Raw genomic sequence first — 21,197 nt, forward strand, 5'->3', positions numbered from 1 at the left:
AACCACACATTTCCTCTTCCAAAGAGCTACTGTGTCCTCTGCACTGTGAGGCGGTGAAGCCACAGTGCCTGTTCTGAGCTTGCCATAATTGGTTGGGTAACATCAGGATGTCTTCAGAACCCATCAGCTTGGATGTGGAACTGTTAACAGCAGAAGCAAACAGACTTACTGCTCCAGAACATATGCTTCCCATCTCAGCTCCCAGCCCTACATAAAGGCATCCGAGATAAGGACGAAATGCTTAAGGGAGTTTATGTGTAAATGTAGGTGAATAAATGTGTCCCTAAGGACTACTTGTTAGGATTAACAGCAGGTAGATTGGACACAGTTATCTTGCAGGGTCAGAGCTTTATGCCCACTTCTCATTCCCTTATCTGTGCTTGAGAGTTTGGGAAGGACACGAAGAACGGCAAATGCCTTAGTGCTTCATACAATTAACCAAAGTAGCTTATATGTTCAGGTGAGTGCACAGTCAAAATCACATATTTTAGTTGTTACAACAACTGTTAACTAGAGTTAGAAAAGGAGAAAGAAGAGGAAAAGCGGAGAAACAAAGAGGAGGAGAAGAAAAATGTGAAATAACAAGAGAAAGAGAAAAGAGAAGGAGCTCTTGGAGAAGCTGAAGGAAGAGGAGGAGGAAGATGATCACCTATAATATATTTTTAAAAAAATAAGTAAAGAGCCATACAAGAATTTGAAAAAAGCATAATAAATTGTCTCACAGAGATAAAGGAAGTTTTCGATATCATGAAAAAGAAGAAAGTGGTTATAATGTGTTACCAAGTAGGGATAGTGAGAATGCAAAAACAAATTAATTGAGATCAATATGTGGGATTAATATTATGATACATACAGATTAAGAACAGTTTGGAAAACTGGATATAAAATTATTTAGCATATAAAAATAAAATTTAAATTTAAAAGACATGATGCAACAAATAAGAAATATCAACATCTATGTAGTAATAGTCCCTGTAAGAGAGAAGGTAAATCAAAGATTGATATGTTATATTGAAGAAACAGGCATCTTAGGCCAAGGATGCTAATTGCATTTGAGTATGATACATAATGTGAACTGGCTGAGATTCAGGTGATCGTGAGGAATATAACTGATCATGAGAGAGACACTCTGGTTCATCAAAGAACACACATGTGTCTTCTGTTACTATTAATCCAACTGATAGGACGCTTCAACTGATTGGATGTGGACTGGCATCCAAGCCAAGACAGTGTTCTATGTATTGAGCATTGCTAGCTCTCTGTGAGGCAGTCTGAAATGAGAGTTGTGCAAAGAAATGATGCTGAAATGAGAATTGTACAAAGAAATGATGCCTTATGCTATGATGATATTATTCAATACTAACTCAATCAGGTCAGATCTGGGGGAGTTCTATAGTAGAGAATTTTAAAACAACTTGACAGAAAGCAAAAACACCAGGAAGTAGAATACAGGCATGCCATGTAGAGGAGAGGTGATCCACTTGATATTAGAAATCAAGCAAAATAATAAGTATAAAACAGGAGAAGTTTAGTCATGCAAATAGTCAACTACTAGAGTTGCTATTGAGTCACTAAAACTTGTGGAAAGGCTATTATATTTTAGTTGTTTGGGATACTTGGCACACATAATTTTTTATGCTGCCTTACTTCCACATGTACCTTTGCCATGAACTCTGACAAATAAGGCAAACTAAAAGACACTATGGGGGATGGCCATCCTGCTCAGCACTGGGGCCAGTGTTATAGGATTTGTAGCAAACCATCACTTGGTACACTTTAAGCACATCAAATTATACCACTTAAGGTATATTCTTGGTAAAAAAAAATTTCAAGTATGTTCTCTTAACATGCCAATGTCTTACATAATAGAACTTCAACATATGTTAATAGAAAGGAATTTATTTATATAAAACAAAAAGGGGGAAAGAGACATTAAACTTCAAATATGCCAATCAAGACTGCTTATTCCGTATGCTGCCCCCCAAACAGGAACATGAGCTGTTGCTGTTGTTAGCTAGCTAGCTAATAAAATCAGCACAGAGCTTTGACATGGATATGAAAGTCAAAATCCTCCAATGTATTTGAAGAAAATGTAGAAGAAACCTTTTATATCCATGAATATTACTGGGAAAAATCATTTGCTGCTCCTGTTTTCTATGTTCTAATGTGGTTCTATGTGATTTAAATAATTTTACATGGCTTTTTAGAACTTAAACTTTCTCAGACATTTATTATCATTTATTAATTTTACTAAGGAGCAAAATAAAGAAAAAGAGAGTAAAGAAAGAAGGTCAAACAAGTAAACTGCTTTAGATTATCTATTTTAACAATTTATTTTTTATTTTTGCTTAGATTGATGGTAGAGCAGACATGAATGGGAATGCAGTGTCTGAGACCTCAAAGTTACACTGTCATTAGTATTTGTTTTAGAAATGCTCTCTAATCTTGTGAGCCTATTAATGCCAAAACCTGTGGATTTGCAATTAAACCCTGAAATCTCTCTAAGGTGTATATTCGAAATATTTGAAAGGCACTTAGTCAAATCTCTGGCATATTTCAGGTCTTCAAAAAAAGTAATTTGCACTTCATACAATCTCCATGATACTAAGTGAAAATTCAAAAACTATTAATGTTTATCAAGCTGATATTAAATGGTAGATTCAAGAAAAGTTTCACAACCAGACCTTCTGTATATAAATGTAATTCTCCCCATCTTAAGGTTACTCTAGAGTAAAGATCAAGCGGACCCTATTGTACTGACCCCTGCTGCCAGGTGATGAGTCAGTCTTTCTCTACAGCTGTATTGCCCTCTCCCCATGGATTTTTCAAGGTGGACTAAATCGAATGTAAAGATGTAACTAACTTGTCTATCTAATAATGTAGAATGAGTCATTTTCATTACCTTCTGCCATGCACATTAACTATTTCTTTCTCTAAGCTGTATTACTCTGGCTTCCCCATAAGAATTCTGTATTGTTTTCAAATCAAATTTTACATGCTGAGTGAATGTCAGATTGTGAAAACTTGGATAACTTGAGGTCTACTTATTTTAGCATCTTTAACATTTCTCTCAACAGTTAATGCATATTGGTCAGCACAGGAAAATGTCAAGAACTTTAAAAAATGCTCAAAATAAGCTAATAGTTTAACTAAATGTAATGAAAATTGATGGCAATAATATTATAGCTTTACATATAATTTCACTATCAATAATTTTTTCTCTAAAATAATGTTATTATAGTAAGGAATCTTACCCAGACCATGTCTATGTGTTGACATTGGTGGCAAGACAGTCCAGGTCTTGGTTTTAGGATTGTAACATTCCACAGTGTTCAATGTCTTTAAGCCATCTCGACCTCCAATCACAAAGAGTTTGTCATCGATCACAGCCACCCCGAACTGCAATCGCCGGCCATTCATCATCCCTGCTTGGATCCACAGATTCGTTCTCAGGTTATATTTCTCTATGGTTGTAGCTCCTGATAAAATATAAAATTGTACAGTCACCATTTACTACTACCATTGTACAATATACTACCTGTCCTAGGTGTACACATTACTAGCAGCATAAATTTAGGATGTGAAAACACTGTTGTTACATTCAATTTTCTTAAAGAAAAAAAATGTCAGAAAAACAAAGGGAGTAGTAATTTAACTAATAGTGTATTTTCTCTACTTGGTGGATATAATGATCAAAATAGACACAAATGTTAATTTGCTTGAATTACATAATGGTCTAATGCTAAACTATCAATTCAATAGATTCATTTTTGGGTATAACACAGTTTTGTCAGTAGGAACTTTCCAACTTCCCTCTGTCTCTGTTTGCCACTAAAAAAGTGTAACATAATCCTAGCCTGAAAAATATTACTAAAGCCTTTTTAAATACATAACTTATGTATATTATCTGTATAATTCTGAGAGTAAAGAAGAGTTAATTTAGCAATTTGTACCATGTTTCTCTTAAATTTGTTTTATGCATTAAAAAATTTTAAAGAAAATTTTAAGCTATTTAAACAAATGTCAGTTAAGCTTTTTTGATCTTCTTTTTAAAAAATGCATTTGCAGAATGGCTCAACAGAATTTAGAGACATAAGAAGATCTATCTTTATCAATCTCATTATAATCTTTAAATGAAATAGTTCGTCTTTCCTAAAAGCTTTTTATGCATAAACTTGAGAATCATAAATCTTACTGATAAAACTGATGTTGAAAAAAGAAATAAGCTAAGTTGCTGATGAGATATGTTTTAATGGCTTCAGTTAAATATTTCACATTGAAAATTGAATATTTCCCATGTTCCTTGAATAAGTTCATAAATGTTAATATCATAAAATATAAGTTAACCAACATTATCTTGTTTCAGCATTTGGTTTTCAGGTTCACAGTCACCCATATTTCATTTTTAGTGATTAAATGTCCCTACAAAGGGAATCAAAATGCTGGTGTGCTTACATTTAAGGCACTGAAAATCTATATCACTTGTAATGTAGTATAATGAAGTTTGCAAATTAGGGAAACATTCTTTAAAGGACTCATTTACACTTTAGTGAGTAACCAGCAGTGAACTGAACATGTACAAACAACTTTGTAGAAGTGTAGCTAATTGGAGCAAAAATTATATAATTTATGTTCAATTTTTATTCAGAGATAAAGGAGAGGTAACATTATTAAAAATATGAGATAATTTCTATACAACTTACAATAAGTATGATGTAGTTGTAATAGTCACAAAGTTAAGAATATGCCATCTCTTTTTCTAATAAAATTTATTAATAATAATACCTTCGAGAAAATTTTACCACTATACCTCATTAGCTGCCTGTATAATCTTCTCAATTCATTATTATTATTTTTAAAATTTATCAATTTGTTTGTGAGTTCTATTGCTCCCTTTGCTTATGAGAGTGTACTGTATGTGTCCCCTGGTGGCTTCCTGAGGAAGAAGGCAAGTCATTCTTTCCGAGAAATGTTACCCCACGTTGTTCTTTAAAATAAAGACAATATTTGTCATTACACAAAATCAAAATATGAATAGTAGTGGACTATTGTGGTGGCATGTAATACATTTGAAAGAGCTTAAACAAAGAAAATGTATTTTAAGACATAGTTACTTCAGGTGTACTCGGTTAATGAATGGTTATCTCAGATGCCAACAAAGGTAGGCGTCACTTTAATGTGTGATTGCAGGCACAATAGAGTCCTGAAAATTTTTATAAACAGGAGCATGTCCATGCTGAGATTCCAAACAATAAATCTAAAGAACTGATGTAACATAACATTTAGGCCCCTTAAAACTGTATAACAAGAACATCTGGCTACAGCAGACTATTATTAAGGCTGGTTGCATCCTTATTGTTTTTTATCTTAAAATGTAGACCACAGTTGTTAAAGCATTTTGAAGATTGTGTTGACTTTTGTAGGGAATTTTGCTGTTCTTCTTGTGCAGAAACAAGATTATTTTATAAACTATATAGTATAATGTAATAGAACCTAAAACAAATTGTAAAACTTCCTAACTTAATATAGTTATGCAATTAAAAAGATGAATTTCATTCTAGGTATATAGAATAATGTGAAATAAAATGACAGACATTTTTCAGACTATATTTATAATATAAAACTACATATGATATATTTCTGTACATTTTATACTCTTCTTAATGTATTTACCACATACTATGTACCAAGTAAAAGCTAGGTGCCTAGCATTTATAATAACATAAAGTTTTGATGCTGCTTTATTTGAAATAACTCCAGAAATTGTAACAGGGTCCTGAGCTAAAGGTCTCCCAGAATCCAAAACCCCCATAGCTATCACTGGAGGGATGGAGGATGCAGAAGAGGGCCATTGAAAGTTACTTTGCATATCTAAAGAACTTGGCCTGTGTTTTAGTAATGTTAAATGCTTATACCTGCTAGGGGCCATGAAGATGGGCTTGACTCTAAACTATGATGCCTTGTAGCCAGAAAGGCTTGTTGTACCTGCCTGAGAGCAGGAGGGCAGTTAGCTCTATGCCATGGGGCCACACTTGTCCAGACTAAGAATGGCAGCTGAGAAAGACAGAAGAAATTGGAGTGCTGGCAGATGCAACCTTCTGTGGGAGGAGTCGGAAATGGGGTTACGGAGAAAGATCCCTCTGGGATTTAAACCCAGGTGCAGGGGCAGCCACACTTTCAGCCATGCCAGGGCTCTGGACCATGCGGCTGGGGAAGGAGAAGACTCTTGACCATGTAGCAGCAGTGTGGCGGCTTGGCCACATGGTTTGAAAAGATGCAGAAGAATTGGCCCTGGCCCACCATGAGGGTGAGGCTTTGGATTAAGAGCAGGAGACTAGCTAGCCAAGCATTGATGACTGGAAGAAGCTAGAATACAGATGGGAATCTGCCCCTCTAAACTACAGGCTTCTATTTCTTTTCCCGAGAGATGGTATCTCTGACTGGCCTGGTATGGCAAGGGGTGGGGCAGGACGGTGTGTATTGTGTGGTTTTTTTTTATTTGTTTGTTTCTAAAGAGTGTGGGATTTAATGGTAGAATTCAGCCATTATTTTAAACCTGTATAACTTTTGAATAAATAGTTCCTTTCCTTTCATAGACTCTGGCATTAAGAGTCACAGTTCTGATTGGCTGTGAGCAACAGAACCCACAGCAATGGAGATCAGTTGTTCTCTTATGAAATGATCATTTAATGTAAAAAGTCGTCATAACATCAAGGGAAATCATGACACATATTATTCAGGACTACTGAACATTGTACATGACTTTTATCAAAATACGGTTGTTAAATAATAATGAGTAAAGATGCTTTGAATAGAGAGTTTTAAAATAAGATAATAATAGATAGTGTCTTCTGACTACTTCCTATGCTCTAAAAAATTTTCATGTATTAGCAAATGTAATTTTTATAAAAATCTGATGATATAGGTATTATTATTATGCCAATTTTACAAAGATGAAGCAAAATCAGAGAAAGCTTTAGGAACTCACTCAATGTCTTTCAGATAATAACTGGAGGATCCACAATGTTAACCTGGCTTTGGAGTCCACTTTGATAAACACCTTTCTTTACCACTTCATCCTGGTTATAGAATGAGTTGTGTGTGAGTGTGTGTGTGTGTGTGTGTGTGTGTGTGTGTGTGTATATGGCAGAATTTTACAATGCCTCTTTCTGAGATATAGTAACCTATTTCCTGGAACCTATGAATATGATAAAAATCACACCATTTATTGTTATGCAGTTTGGCACAACTGAGCTTAATGTAGGGAGATATCCTAGGTGACTGTGATCACAGGACTCTTTACAATGATGAGATTGTGGAAGAAGATCAAGTTAATCAGGTAGAAAGCATGAGCAGGACTCTCCTTGCTGGTTTGAAGATGGAAGATACCACACGAAAAAGAAGACAGATGACCTCTAGCAGCCAAAGGTGTTCCTCACCTGAAAACCAACAAGGAAACAGTCCCTCAGTTCTACAACCAGAAGGACTAAATTGCCAGCAAAAAGCTTCTATAAAAAGATTAAGCTCTTTTATTCAATTCAACAGAAAAGCCCTCAGGTCTTCTTATAAAGTCTTTTTACTACATTTTAATGCACTATCAATAAGCTCAGTTACCAGACCTCCAAGATTTCTTACAAACCCACAAATCAGAATGATCTGGGGCAGTTGAAAACAGCAATAGCTGACAGTGAGGGAGTAACCAGGAAAAAAAGCCCATTGTTTTACCTCAAATAGAATGATCTCTTACAGCTATTAAATGAAAAACAAACAAACAAAAACACGCATTACCTAATGTCTAAGGAGCATGTTGCCAAATACAGATGGTGATCATGATGCCATTAAATCATTAGGAAAAGGTTAATTATGTTGAATGTTTTCTCTTTAAGAAAGTGGTAAATATTGAGAAACATTTTGAAAATATTTTAAAGTAAAGACATTTTTATAATACTTAAAATATAAAATACCAAGCTTTAAAGAAAATATTATAAAAGATGATTTATGTCATAAATTTTTCATAGAATAAGTTTTTCATTAAATTTTATTTCTACATACTTATAAAAATACAGCTTTGGGAAAATATTCTTCTACTTATATAGAAAGCATCACTGCACAGTAAATATTTTTCCAAGCACAAGTAAAAGCTTTTACCTTTTAAATAATTTGTTATATTTTAAAGATGGTATTGTAGACATTTTATAATCATCATAATATTTCATTTTGCCAAATAAGTAATCATCACAATTCTATATCTTACCCTGCTATAAATATAAACCACTTGTAAAATGGTGATAGGCTGATACATAGCTACATAGAGAGATATAAATGCAAATATGCCATTGAGCTTAATGTTAGATTTTAAAGTAGATATGTAAATATCAAAATCTAGCATTATGTTTGGTTTAAACTAACTTAACTAAAATCAAAAAATGCCAGCCTCTGATTCAAAGCCAAGGGAAACCAAAGTATGGAAAGTAATTTTAATTATTTGTATTATTTATAACAGTCCAACTTAATTACTAAAAATTGTTACTTTTAAAATCTAAGAAAAATTAAAATTTCAGAAAGTTGGCAAATCAGATAAGCAAAATACAAAAATCAATGTGATTTTTTTAATAAAATGAAAATCACCTAGATCATATAAAGAGCTTACTGAAAATAACCCAGTAAAAGAAAAATTAAAAAAATAAAATCAGCAGGAAAGGTGCCATTTCTATATAAGGAAAAAATAAAACTATTAAAATATATCTGTTTGAATGAACAAAAAGAATCATTAATTTTGAATGACATGATTTATTATTTCATAAGTGATAATTATCATATAATAATTACAATGTGGCTCAGTGGATCGGGCACTGGCCTGCAAACCAAAGGGTCACCAGTTCAATTCTCAGTCTAGGGCACATGCCTGGGTTGTGGGCCAGGTCACCAGCAGGGAGTGCACAAGGGGCAAGCACACATTGATGTTTCTCTCCCTCTCTTTCTTCCTCTCTCCCTCTCTCTAAAAATAAATAAAGAAAATCTTTAAAAAATAAAATAATGATACTTGTACAAGGCAATTACAAAGTTAGACTTACATTTTTCTGGAAATTCAGTTGTAAAATATTAGAAAATACATTTTTAAAAGCTAAACAGTCTTTAAATAGAAAGGAATAGTGAGGCAAAATGGCCTACTAAATATTAAAAAGCATTGTATAACTATAGACATTTTTAAAAATTGTTTTATGATGAATTATATCATGTTAATGAGTCTGAAAAGAAAACCAGAAATAAATCTAATACATATGATTATAATATAATAAATATGACTGTTCCAATCAATGGAAAATGCTTTATCATTCAAAAAAGTTTATATACTTAATTATTCTTTGGAGAAAAATAAGTAAAGTTGGGGTTCTGCTTATTGTTTTTTTGCATTTATATTAACTTATTTTTATTGTATTTTTTCCCATTACCATTTAATTCCCTTATACTCCCTCCCCCTGGCAATTACCACTCTGGTGTCCATGTCCATGAGTCTTTTTTCTCTTTTTGCTCAATCTCTCCCACCACTAATCTCCTCCCAACCTTAGCTGTCATCTTGCTCTCTGAGTCTGGCTCTATTCTACCTGTTAGTTCAGTTTGTTCATTAGATTCCACACATGAGTGAAATTTACACAAGAATGACTTTAGATGAACCAATGACTGAAGCAGAGAACACATGGCCATAGAACTCACTAAGTGTTTGGCTCTCTTATCACTGCCCCACATAAATAAAGAGAAACAGGGAGACCTTAACCTGCCCTGATAATGCTGTACTAAAACCTTAAATGTCTTAGAAGATGAAAAATTAGGTGATTATTTTCTATTCTGAGGTGGGCACAAAATCAAAACTCTGTGAGGGGGAGGAGGCACAAGAACAAGAAGTTACCATAAATTACACACACACACATGTATACATGATTTTATGTATAAGTAATTATATAAACATATACTTATTTATAAATAATTACTAAATATACAAGTATATAATTACTTAAATAAATATAATTAATTATACATAATTACCAACCATCCAGATATAAAATATAGTTACATCAAAAATACATAAAGAAAAAAGCAAAAAACTAAAAGACTAACAACATAAAAACAAAAGTTTTATATATATAAGAAAGGATTGATTTCCCTGATGTATAAAATGTTTTTTATAAATCAATATACAGATAATTTATTACAGAATTGTGCACTTCAAAGTGTGCAGCTGCCAGGTTACATCGATGTCACACAAACTGTTTTTGTTATATTAACAATGGCTGGAATTTTTCCAGACAGATCTCATATTAATTGAAGGCTGTCTGTGATGTATTGCTGCTTATTCATTTAAAAATGAAGGCTTAAATAATTACCACATTAATGAAAAGTATAATGGCTCTACTTATCTCTAAAACTTTTACTTATTTTATGTGAGTCTGTGTTATAGTAGTAATGTAAGATAACCCTAAAACTCTCTTTCTTTGCCAGCAAAGAGCCACATGTTGGAGAATTTGGTCTGGTGTATGAGAAATGAATGCACAAATACACTAGGCTTATTCCCCTGAGGATCAGCAAAGGAGACTTAATTCAGAGAATGGGTGTATTTATTTTTATTACTATATATTCAGAGGAACATTAATTAAAAAGAATGTACTGAGTACCTAAGGATTTATAATTATGGTAGGTATTTTATCACAACACATTAACATATTATTCAATCCACATTCATTGCAAGACCTACAGAATGTATGGTGATATGGCCCAATTTCTCTGATTACTAAAGAACAAAATAAGGTTGTTAATATACTAAAATTTGAGAAATTAGGCCTACAAGTTTCACTCTGATCTATCTTCACAACAGACACCAGGAACAGTTACAGCCAGGACAGTCATGGAGCTTTGTCTCTTTCCAGTGAAGATGAGGCTGTGTAAGGAGACTGCTGATAGATAGACTGGCTTCCTTCACTTTTCATCTGCAGGAGTCTTTTTTCACTCTGCAATACAGTTGTGACTTCCAGGAGCTGAAAGTTCCTTGCCTGCTGACTCACTGGGAAAAATATAAACAACTGAAATTTAACTTAACAAATAAACATTTTTTTCCTGATCCTAAAGATTTTTTAATGATTCTTCTCTAGAATATTTCGTAGTGGCCCAGTAAGTAGACATCTATTCCAGAAAACATTCTCTGTGTCTGAAGCAAAATGGGTTTGGGCTGACATGGTATTATTCATGATTTTCAGTTGTTTCTATTGCTTTGTGCAAACTGATGACCTTGAACTGGTAATCTGTAATGATATACTTCAAGTTCAAAAATAAGGTACTGAAGTAGAACCAAAATGACTGATTGGAGTTAGAGGCAGACATCAAGTAGGGCAGCATTCAAAAGGGCAAAGATGAAAGAATTTTTCCCTAAGTTAGATAATTTTTAAATTTTAGATACATGAAAATCTAAAGTACACATTAAATGCTAAAATACCATAATGTTGGCTCACAATAAAAGGTTCAATTTAAAAGAATCAAGAAAACTGTTTTTTATTTATAGTTAAAATTAAAGCTTTTCTGTTCTTTATGTTTTAGTTACTAATATTCTCATTATTAGCTATATTAAAATGTCTGCTTTGAGTTCACATGAAAGATGTAAGGCTGTCTCATCAGACACCAGGTTTGGTGAAAATCAATGATTGACCTGTGGCTGTGACTAACAAGAAGACAATGCTAATATAGAGAAATAAAGGATGACTGTTAATTCTTCTGTTCACTCAATCGATTATCCAATACTGTCCAAGGGAAGAGCCCCTGCTGCTGTGGCCTTGACATGTCATTCTCCTGCTTGGTATGTCTGTAGGCTCCACTTAGTGCTCACAGCTATCATCCATAAAATGTTACATACGACAATGTGACAGTGCAATTTCCTTAATGTTTTTTTTCTATTTTATATCCAGTAATATCAATTTGAAAAATTCTTGGTATTTGACTCTTTGTTTAATTTCTTGTTTAAACTAAGTAATTTCATAAATACCTTATTCTGAGCCAGAGAGTCCTTGGCTTGCCCGCTGCCGCACGGTATGCAGGAAGTGCACAGAGGCTGCTCTGTATCAGTAAGAAAGCTGTGCCTCACAGAATCTCAGTTTGCCTTCAGCCAGACAAAGGAGGGCTGCTTCTTCATAGGCTTGTATCTACAAGTAGGACCTTACAGTGGCTATCAGCATTATATCCTAGCATTCTAGTCCTGTTTCTCTGTATTAAGCAGCATAATTCTAAAATGTATCCTCAAATATAGACATTCTTTGCTTTGCATGGTTCCGATATCCATGAATTTCAGTTGCTGTGATTCAGTTAAATAACACCTGTCCCTCAACAAATTTCAATTATTATAATATAGTATATTAACTGTAAGTAACTTTCATAAAGTGCAAACTTTGCTATTTGCTCTTCAGTCCACAAATCACTACTTAAATAACAGATGCACATCTTGATTAGCAATCAATCATGTCACTTCTTTCAAAGTCAGAAGGTGATTAATGATCGCACTTCTGTTATTGATTTCATGCACAGACTGTCGTGTTGCCTTTCATCTAGTGATGGAAGTCATTTTACAAAATAAAATGGATAACTGAAGCAAGAATTGGCCAAGAAAGATGATAAGTCTAGAAGTGAAATTACAATAGAATCTCAGACTTCTATACTCAGATGGCTGGGGATAACCTCTGGACCTTTAAATAACCCTATCCTCTACTTAAACTTCTGGGCTTCCTGTACGAAGGCCTTGCAGTCTGAGCTTGCTCTCAATACCTCAAGGAATGCCCTTCAGCAGATGTGCTGAAAAACAGGCGATTGCTTGTGGTGGGGCATTGTAAACAGGCGCAGTGACTGCCCACTCTAGCTGCCAGTAAATTAGAGTTGGGTCAAGGGAATGTGACATTGGCCCCAGGAATTTCATAGAGATGTGATGGAGAGATTTATTTTTTCTATAACAGGGCTTGGAAAATATTCCTGTAAAAATCCAAAGAGTGAAAAACAGTCATTGCAGACCTCTATGTATGGGTCTCTTTGTTACAATGTGGTCATTATAGAGTGAAAGCAGCTATAAACAATGTGTAAATAAATGAGTGACTCATAGTACAACTTTATGGTCATTGAAATTTGTATTTTATGTAATGCATATATTCACTAAATGCATCATGAAATATTATTCTCTATTTGTTTTTTTCAACCATTATAATATAAGAACCAAAGCCATATAAAACAGATGGTAGGCTAGATATGGTCTTGGGGCCTTACTTCGCCAACCCTTATTCTTCAAATGCCAATAAAATACAAATATTCAAAGAAAATGGCATTTAAAGTATGTTTATGGGTTATAATAAGGTCAAAAGGTCTTCAATTTACAATGAAACAGATTGAATTCCTAGATATAAATTTGTATGTAATATTTCAGTTACCAGAGTGGCCTTTCCTGGCCAACCTTTATAAATGGCAACACCATGCCCTCATCCTGACTCCCCATTACCCTTTCTTTATATTTCACTCTAGGTTGTCATCACATGAACTATAATCACTTAACTGTTTGCTGATCATTTCCTGAAGATAATTTAAGCTACAACAGGCCAGGAACTGTTTCTGTTTAGTTTACTAGCACCAAGAATGCAGACTGGGAATTAGTAGGTACTCAACAAAAGAATGAGCTGATAACCCGGGAGTCCAAGAAATGCTGAGAAACCAGCAGGGGAAAGGATCCGATTATGATCCAACTTCTTAATTAATATTTTCAATTATTAAAGCACAGATTTAAAAAACCAAAAAAATCTATTTTTCCTAAAACAGGAGAAAAGCAATCTTAGCAGAATTATTGGAAAGGCACATTTTCTAATCAACATGTGAGTGACTAAAAATGATTTTAATCTAACAGAATTATAATTAATAAGACTGCCAAATACATAAATCCATCATTTATTATTACCCATGATGTAGAGGCAGACATTGGCATTGGTCACCTGCTGAGATTTCAATTAAAAGGAAATTATATATATGTACAGCAAAAATACCTCCAACTAAAACCTCATGACAACAGACAAAATAAAGACTAAGAATAGTATACTATCTAAAAATGATATATTTGTGTGTTTGCTCTAAAATATACTTTATATCCTTATAATAAAAAATAATAGCTGTTTTAAAACCTTTGTCTAATAAAAATTAAATTGATACTGAATTATTGAATTTTGATACATATAACACTTAGAGAACAGGGCTAATATTTAAGGTTAAATTATATGTTTATTACATGTAATAAAAAGCAAAAGCTTTTTAAAAGTGAACTTATATTATTCATAAACAGTAGCTAAAATTGATAATATTCCAGATGTCCATCATGAATAAACAAATTACTATTAAACAATTAAAAAGAATAAACTGTTAATATACACAACAATATGTGTGAATCACCAAAATATATGCTGATTGACGCCAATTTAGATAAGACAACACAAAATGTGTGTTTACATTCAAATGAAGTTCAAGAATAAGCCGAACTCATTTAAATTGAAAAAAAAATGAAAGAAGTTCTCTTGGAGATATAAGAGCCAGAAACTGACTAGAAAGGATATTAGGGAGCTTTCTCGAGTAATGGCAATGATGTCTATCATGTTAAGTGTTTGAATTTTATATATACTATATACATATGTGTGTGTGTATGTGTGTATATATCTATATCTACATCTATGTCTATGTCTATATGATGCATGGGTCACCACCGGCCAGCAGTGATCATGGAACGCTGTGGATGGCTGGTCGAAACGCGAGAAAAAACATTCACAGAGACAGACCAGTTTCTGTGGAGAAGTAGGGACGGAACGGCCACCCCCTCTAGTGGGGAGCACGCTGATTTACCATCCAAACCGGCTTTTATTGGGTTCGTTTTGCATAAGAATTCAGGTAAAGCACATTACTCGTTGTGTGGAAGTAAGGATCAAACAATAGGTAACAAGGAACTCTGAGGGTCTATTTTGAGTCAGGGTCAAAGAGCTGTAAGACTTTAAGGAACAAACTAACTTCCTCCTTGGGCCCTTCTCATTCAACTGAGAGCATTCTAAACAAAGAAGTTTTCACAGGAATTTACATGTTCTTTCTTAGGCCTGATCACCTGGGGAATCTGCCCTTTCCAGCACAGGGCAGCACCACCCTGTCATTGTTTCAGGCTTAGGTGGGGCAAGGGAAGTAAGGCAGCCAAGAGATTAAGAGATTTTCTTGCAGAGCAGGAGGACTTGAGCTTTGTCAAAGCCAAAGGGCGAGAGTCCATCACGCCCTTTTGCTGTAGCCCCCAAAATCCTTCTTTTGGGGGCCTCCCACGTGATCATGCCTGTCCTAGGTCATTCCCCCCTTGGGGAATCTTACCTGTCATTGGCTAACTGACCAAGCACTGGGGTCCAGGCAGGGTGAGGTATGAAGGAGCAGAAGCAGTGCTCTGTCAGGGAGATAAGCTTGTCTCCTTGCTGGCTTACAGTTCCAAGGGCATTCCTTTAGCCTTAGCCTAGGTGGGGTTTACAGCTTCTGATACCAGGCAGGGCGGTTCCCAACATCTGTATCTATATCATCTATATCTATCTATATCTATATCTACATCTATATCTACATGAACATCTATGCCTATATCTATCTATATCTATATCTACATCTATATATCTATGTCTGTCTATATTTGTCAAAACCCATAAACGTCCACTTAAGATTTCTTCATTTCTGCATTTCTACCTCGGCCAGTGTGACTCTGTTGGTTGGGCATTGTCCTGCCAAACAAAAGGTCACAGGTTAATTTTCCATCAAAGTAAACACTCGGGTTGCAGGTTCAACCCCCAGACAGGTAACTATGAGAAGGCAGCTAACTGATGTTTCGTTCTCTCTCCCCACCTCTCTTTCTCCCTTTCTAAAAGCAATGAAAAAAAATGTGCTCGTTGAAGATTTTAAAAAATGTTCATTTCACTGTATGCAAATTTTATCTATAAGCTCTAAATAATTTTGAAATTAGTTAATGATATGTGTTGTATATTTACTGTTGTATATTTACCAGGATTTCAGTACATGTTCACAATTAGAATGACAGAAAAGTTTTAAAATATATTTTTATTATACTATTACAATTGTGCCATTTTTTCTCACCTTTATTCTTTTCCACCCTGCATCTGCCCTCCCACCAGCATTCCCCACCCCCACTTAGTTCATGTCCAGTTGTTGATAGTTATGAGTTTGTTGTCATTTTATTGTTTATAGTTTTTGATCTTCTTCTATTTCTTAGATAAGTCCCTTTAACATATCATATAATAAGGGCTTGGTGATAATGAACTCCTTTAACCTGGCCTTATCTGGGAAGGTCTTTATCTGCCCTTCCATTCTAAACGATAGCTTTGCTGGATAGAGTAATCTTGGATGGAGGTCCTTGCCTTTCATTACTTTGAGTACTTCTTTCTCGCCCCTTCTTGCCTGTAAGGTTTCTTTTGAGAAATCAGCTGATAGTCTTATGACAACTCTTTTGTAGTTAGCTCTCTCCTCTTGCTGCTTTTAAGATTCTCTACTTATTTTTAATCTTGGGTCCAATTTTTTTTTTAACTCTCTGGGCTTTTTTGTTATATGATTAATATGATTCAACATTCTTGAATGCTGTTTATACTGGTATAAAAGGCATTTACCTTACACAATATGGTGATTGTTTACAGGAATGCTATTTATATGAATATATTATTGTCTCAGGTTTCTGCTGAGTTCTCTGGTAGTCTCTTTGGTATCAAACATGTTAAAATGCCTTGTAATATTAATAGGTTAGTCTCTTATACTGTATCTAACTTAGTTATTGTAAATTTTACAGAAACAGAATATAATACCAAGAAAGGGTAAAGTTTACTAGAATTTTAAACAACATTCTTGGATGGTGCAGGCATTTCTCTGATTTCCAAGACTGCTTTCTCTACTTGGAACATCACCTGCTTTCAAAGACCTCTGGAGTTCAAATTGGAATCGACCCTGTTAAGCTTTTCACTGAAGTCTGCTTGTGTCTTCTCTCCAATGACATGCTTTCATTTCCCCACTGCCTATATTCCATCTGTGAGGGATATCTCTCCATTTTTGAAGATGTCATGCTCCTACAACTGTACGCCTTCACATGTGATGTACCTCTTGTATGCAATTGACCAGGAAAACCACTCTACCATTCCAATAATATGCTAAACTAATGCTTAATAATTCTTTAGGTTAAATCATAGAAGAAAACATAGGCAGCAAAAGTCTTGGACATAGCTCATAGCAATATTTTATATTTATATCTATAACTTAAGGGACACAAAAGGAAAAATAAACAAATGGGGCTACATCAAACTAAAAAGTTTCGGCACAGCAAAGGAAACCATCAACAAAATAAAAAAATAACTCAGAGAATGGGAGAGCTTATTCACCAATATATCTGATAAGAGGTTAATACTCAAAATTTATAAATGACTTGCAAAACTCAACAACAAAAAAATCAAACAACCCAATTAAAAAAATGAGCAAAGGATCTAAATAGACACTTTTCTAAGGAAAACATAGAAATGGTTAATAGACATATGAAAGACACTCAACCTCATTGATCATCAGAGAAATGCAAACTAAAACAACAATAAGATACAATCTCACACCTGTCAGAATGGTTACCATCAATAAATCAACAAACAAGTGCTGGTGAGGATGTGGAGAAAGGGGAACCCTTCAGCATTGTTGGTGGGAATGCAGATTGGTGCAGCCACTGTGGAAAGCAGTATGGAGAGACTGTTACAGAACAGAACAAGGGGGGCCTGGGACGATATACTATTATTGAAAGAAGGCCCCGGGTCCGTTATGTCCGCTGCCCGAGGAAAGACATCTCTCAATGCCAGAGATTGGTGAAAAGGAAAGGAAATGTTTATTTAATGCTATTCAAACTTAAAGTAGTGACCTAATGTCTTTATCAAAAATCCTAAAGTCTCTAAAAACACCCACAAACAGACACAGTCCTTCCTTCCTTCCCCCTTTGCCCAGTCCAGAGTACCGTATCTCAGGAAAGGAAAATGAAGTCCATGGCTCAGACAGTCCTCTGGTTCTTAGTTAGTCCTCCATCTCGACTGGGAGACCTCCCTGGGTTCCCAGCACCCTCGGCTGAGTCGCCGGACCTCTGCTAAAACCAGGTGGTGGTTCCCCTTCTAAAGCTGTGGGGGTCCCCACTCTGTCCAGTGTGGGGAACCAAGCCCCCAGGAAGGGGTCAAGAGTTAGGGTCCTGCATTGTGAGAATGATGCTTGGGCCTGTTCCTTGGCCTCGGGGGAGGTGACCTGACATCACCCCGGCCTTATTTGTTATCAGAATGTGCCCAAGAGAAGGACAGGGAGGTGCCGGAGCCTTGGGGGCGATGCGTCGTGTCCTTGGAGTTAATCTAAACCAGAATGTTTGTCATGTCTCGGGATGTTCTGTACGTGACCTGGAGGGGTGTGTAAACTTTCTTGAACAAAGACTCTCTTCGTGTAGCAAGCATTCTATTTTTAGAACATTTCACTATATAATGACAAGAGTTTTCAATAAACTTGCCTTTTGCCACCAGAGCAACTGGTCGCTCTCTCTTTTCAGTCCGTCACTGCGCGTCTCGAACCCACTGCCTCGCTGGCCGCGGCAGTCCAGGCCTCGTGGTTCTCCCTCTCAGGGCTGCGGGAAGGGGAGAGTCCCCACTCTGTCCAGGCCGCGTGGTTCTTTCTCCTAAAGCAGCACGGTTCTCCCTCTCGGGGCTGCGCATGGCTCTCTCCTTCCTAAAGCAGCATGGTTCTCCTCCTCTCAATGGCCGAGGTCCTCCCCATTCCGCTAAAGCTGCATGGTTCTCTCTTCTCTCAGGGCTGCACATGGTTCACCTCCTCAGGGCTGCACATGGCTCTCCTTCTCAAAGCAGCATGGTTCTCCTCCCTAAAGCACCACGGTTCTCTCTCTTCTAAAGCTGAAGTCCTCCCTATTCTGCTAAAGCCGCATGGTTCTGTCCTCCTCAGGGCTGCGCATGGCTCTCCTTCCTAAAGCAGCACGGCTCTCTCTCTTCTGGGATGTGGGAGTCTCCACTCTGCTAAAGCCGCATGGTTCTCTCCTCTCAGGGCTGTGCATGGCTCACCTCCTCAGGACTGCACATGGCTCTCCTCCTCAGGGCAGCATGGTTCTCTCCTAATGGCCGCCAAGTCTGGGTTTTAAATCCCCGCGGCCAATCTTCCTCTGCAGCCTCATTTCCGACTCCTCCCACACTTGGCTTCACTTGCCAGAATTCATATCCTTCCAGCTTTACTGGGCTGCCATCATGAGTCTGGGCAGGCGTGGCCCCATGTCATGGAGCCAATCTTCTCCGAGCTCCCACGCAGGCGCTGTAGCTTGGGGGATCTGCCCCCAGTCACATCTTGGTGGGGAAGTTACTTCCATTCCCCTGGCTCAGAGATGATCACAGCTATTTAACATATCTAAGCAACCAGCCAAAGGCTATAGATATGTTAAATGACCATGCCAGAGGGTAGCTGCAAGGCTGTTGCTATGCAAAACAGCTCTCAATGGCCCTGCTCCATTTGTCCCTTCCCCCAACCCACACCCTGGGTTGGGGGATGGAGACATCTTAAAATCTCCTGGACACCTTAAGTTCTGGACCCCATTTCAAATGCCGACTTGGGGTCCCCCCTCTTGGCTGCACCCTGTAACAAGACCTCAAAAAAATCAGAAATGGACCTGCCTTTTGACCCAGTGATCCCACTTCTGGGACCCAAAGGGACCTAAATCACTAATTCAAAAAACAAAACAAAACAAAACAAAAAAAACATAAGCAACCCTATTTCACTGCAGAATTATTTACCATCACCAAGATATGGAAGCAGCCCAAGTCCATCAGTAGATGAGTGGATAAAACAACTGTGGAACATCTACATAATATAATACTACTCAGCTGTAAAAAAGAAGAAAGTTTTACCCTTTGGGACAGTATGGATGGACCTAGAAAACATTATGTTGAGTGAAATGAGCCAGGCAAAGATAGACGATTACCATATGATTTCACTTATATGTGGAATCTAATGAACAAACTGAATTAACATGCAACATAGAGACAGACTCATAGCTAGCAGGATGACAGCTAATGGCAGAAGGAGGGTAGGAGATGGAGGGATTGAGGAAAAAGGAAAAAGGACTCATGTACATGGACAACAGTGTGGTGATTGCAGGGGTCAGGGAGCATAAGGGGATCTAATGGTAATAAAAATACAATTTAAAATTATATTTTAAAATATGCAGCATCAAACAGTTCCCTTGTACTCCCTTATTTTTCTAGTCTAGACTAGGTTGGATCCCAAGCACTGTACTGATTGCTATTGCAATTCCCTTCTTGTAACACTCATTTTGCTTATAAATATTTGGCTTACCATTTGTTTTCACAGATTAACTTGGCAGCTTTGTGAGATAGAGGTCACATTTAAAGTGCTCACCATGGTCACAAGTTCTTAGCACAGATCCTGGCCCAAAATAGATGTGCAAAATATTTGCATCATTATTGAATGCGCACACATGTAACTATAAGAAGTCAGAGGAGAGAAGAGGGCTCTGCTCTGAATTTTCATAATATTTACAGAAAATTGTACCCATAGTTTATCAGTCTCATGTGATAGCATCTGGATCCCAGAGCTAAAGAAGAAATCAAGGGAAGTTTACCTAGCCCTTTCTAATGCATACTATAAACATGTAAATAATTTTAAAAAATCACACTGAGTATTTTATATTATAGGATATTGCATTGTATTGTACTGTACTGTACAATACAAATTAGTCACACAAAGTTAAGTTTTTGCTATGATACATTTTTTTTTACATTTTCATTCCCTTTGCCTCAATACTCTTCAAGAAAAGAGAACACGGTTTTAAGATAAGATCTTAATGCTTGTGTAGAGATAAGAGGAGTTAACAGGTTTGGAAATACTCTGTATGCAGGAAAAGCGCAATGGAAAATCAAGGGATCACCTTGGAGATGCCTGTTACTCTTTAATTGCCTGAGATACTGGGTTTCTATCATTTTGCTTCACCAAAGAAATAAGTTTTCTGAGGTTTGGTATTAAGTGTTAGATTTTTACTTAAACTTATGAAATATATTTAATATCCAATTTTTGTAGGGTTAAGGATATGGTAACAA

The 21,197-nt window shown here is 36.0% G+C and overlaps 1 protein-coding gene across 2 annotated transcripts in view; it reads right to left on the bottom strand.

Annotated features, from left to right (window-relative positions):
* KLHL1 (kelch like family member 1) overlaps window positions 1–21,197 on the bottom strand; it is a 340,886-nt gene that overhangs the window by 56,050 nt on the left and 263,639 nt on the right. For both annotated transcript variants that reach the window (XM_045839157.1, XM_045839156.1), the window contains one exon: window positions 3,255–3,479. In XM_045839157.1, coding sequence (XP_045695113.1) covers window positions 3,255–3,479 — 225 coding nt within the window. The remainder of the gene's footprint in view (window positions 1–3,254; window positions 3,480–21,197) is intronic.

This window comes from Phyllostomus hastatus, unplaced genomic scaffold, assembly GCF_019186645.2.
Source record: "Phyllostomus hastatus isolate PE091 unplaced genomic scaffold, TTU_PhHast_1.1 phas_contig_29, whole genome shotgun sequence".
Classification (NCBI taxonomy): domain Eukaryota; kingdom Metazoa; phylum Chordata; class Mammalia; order Chiroptera; family Phyllostomidae; genus Phyllostomus; species Phyllostomus hastatus.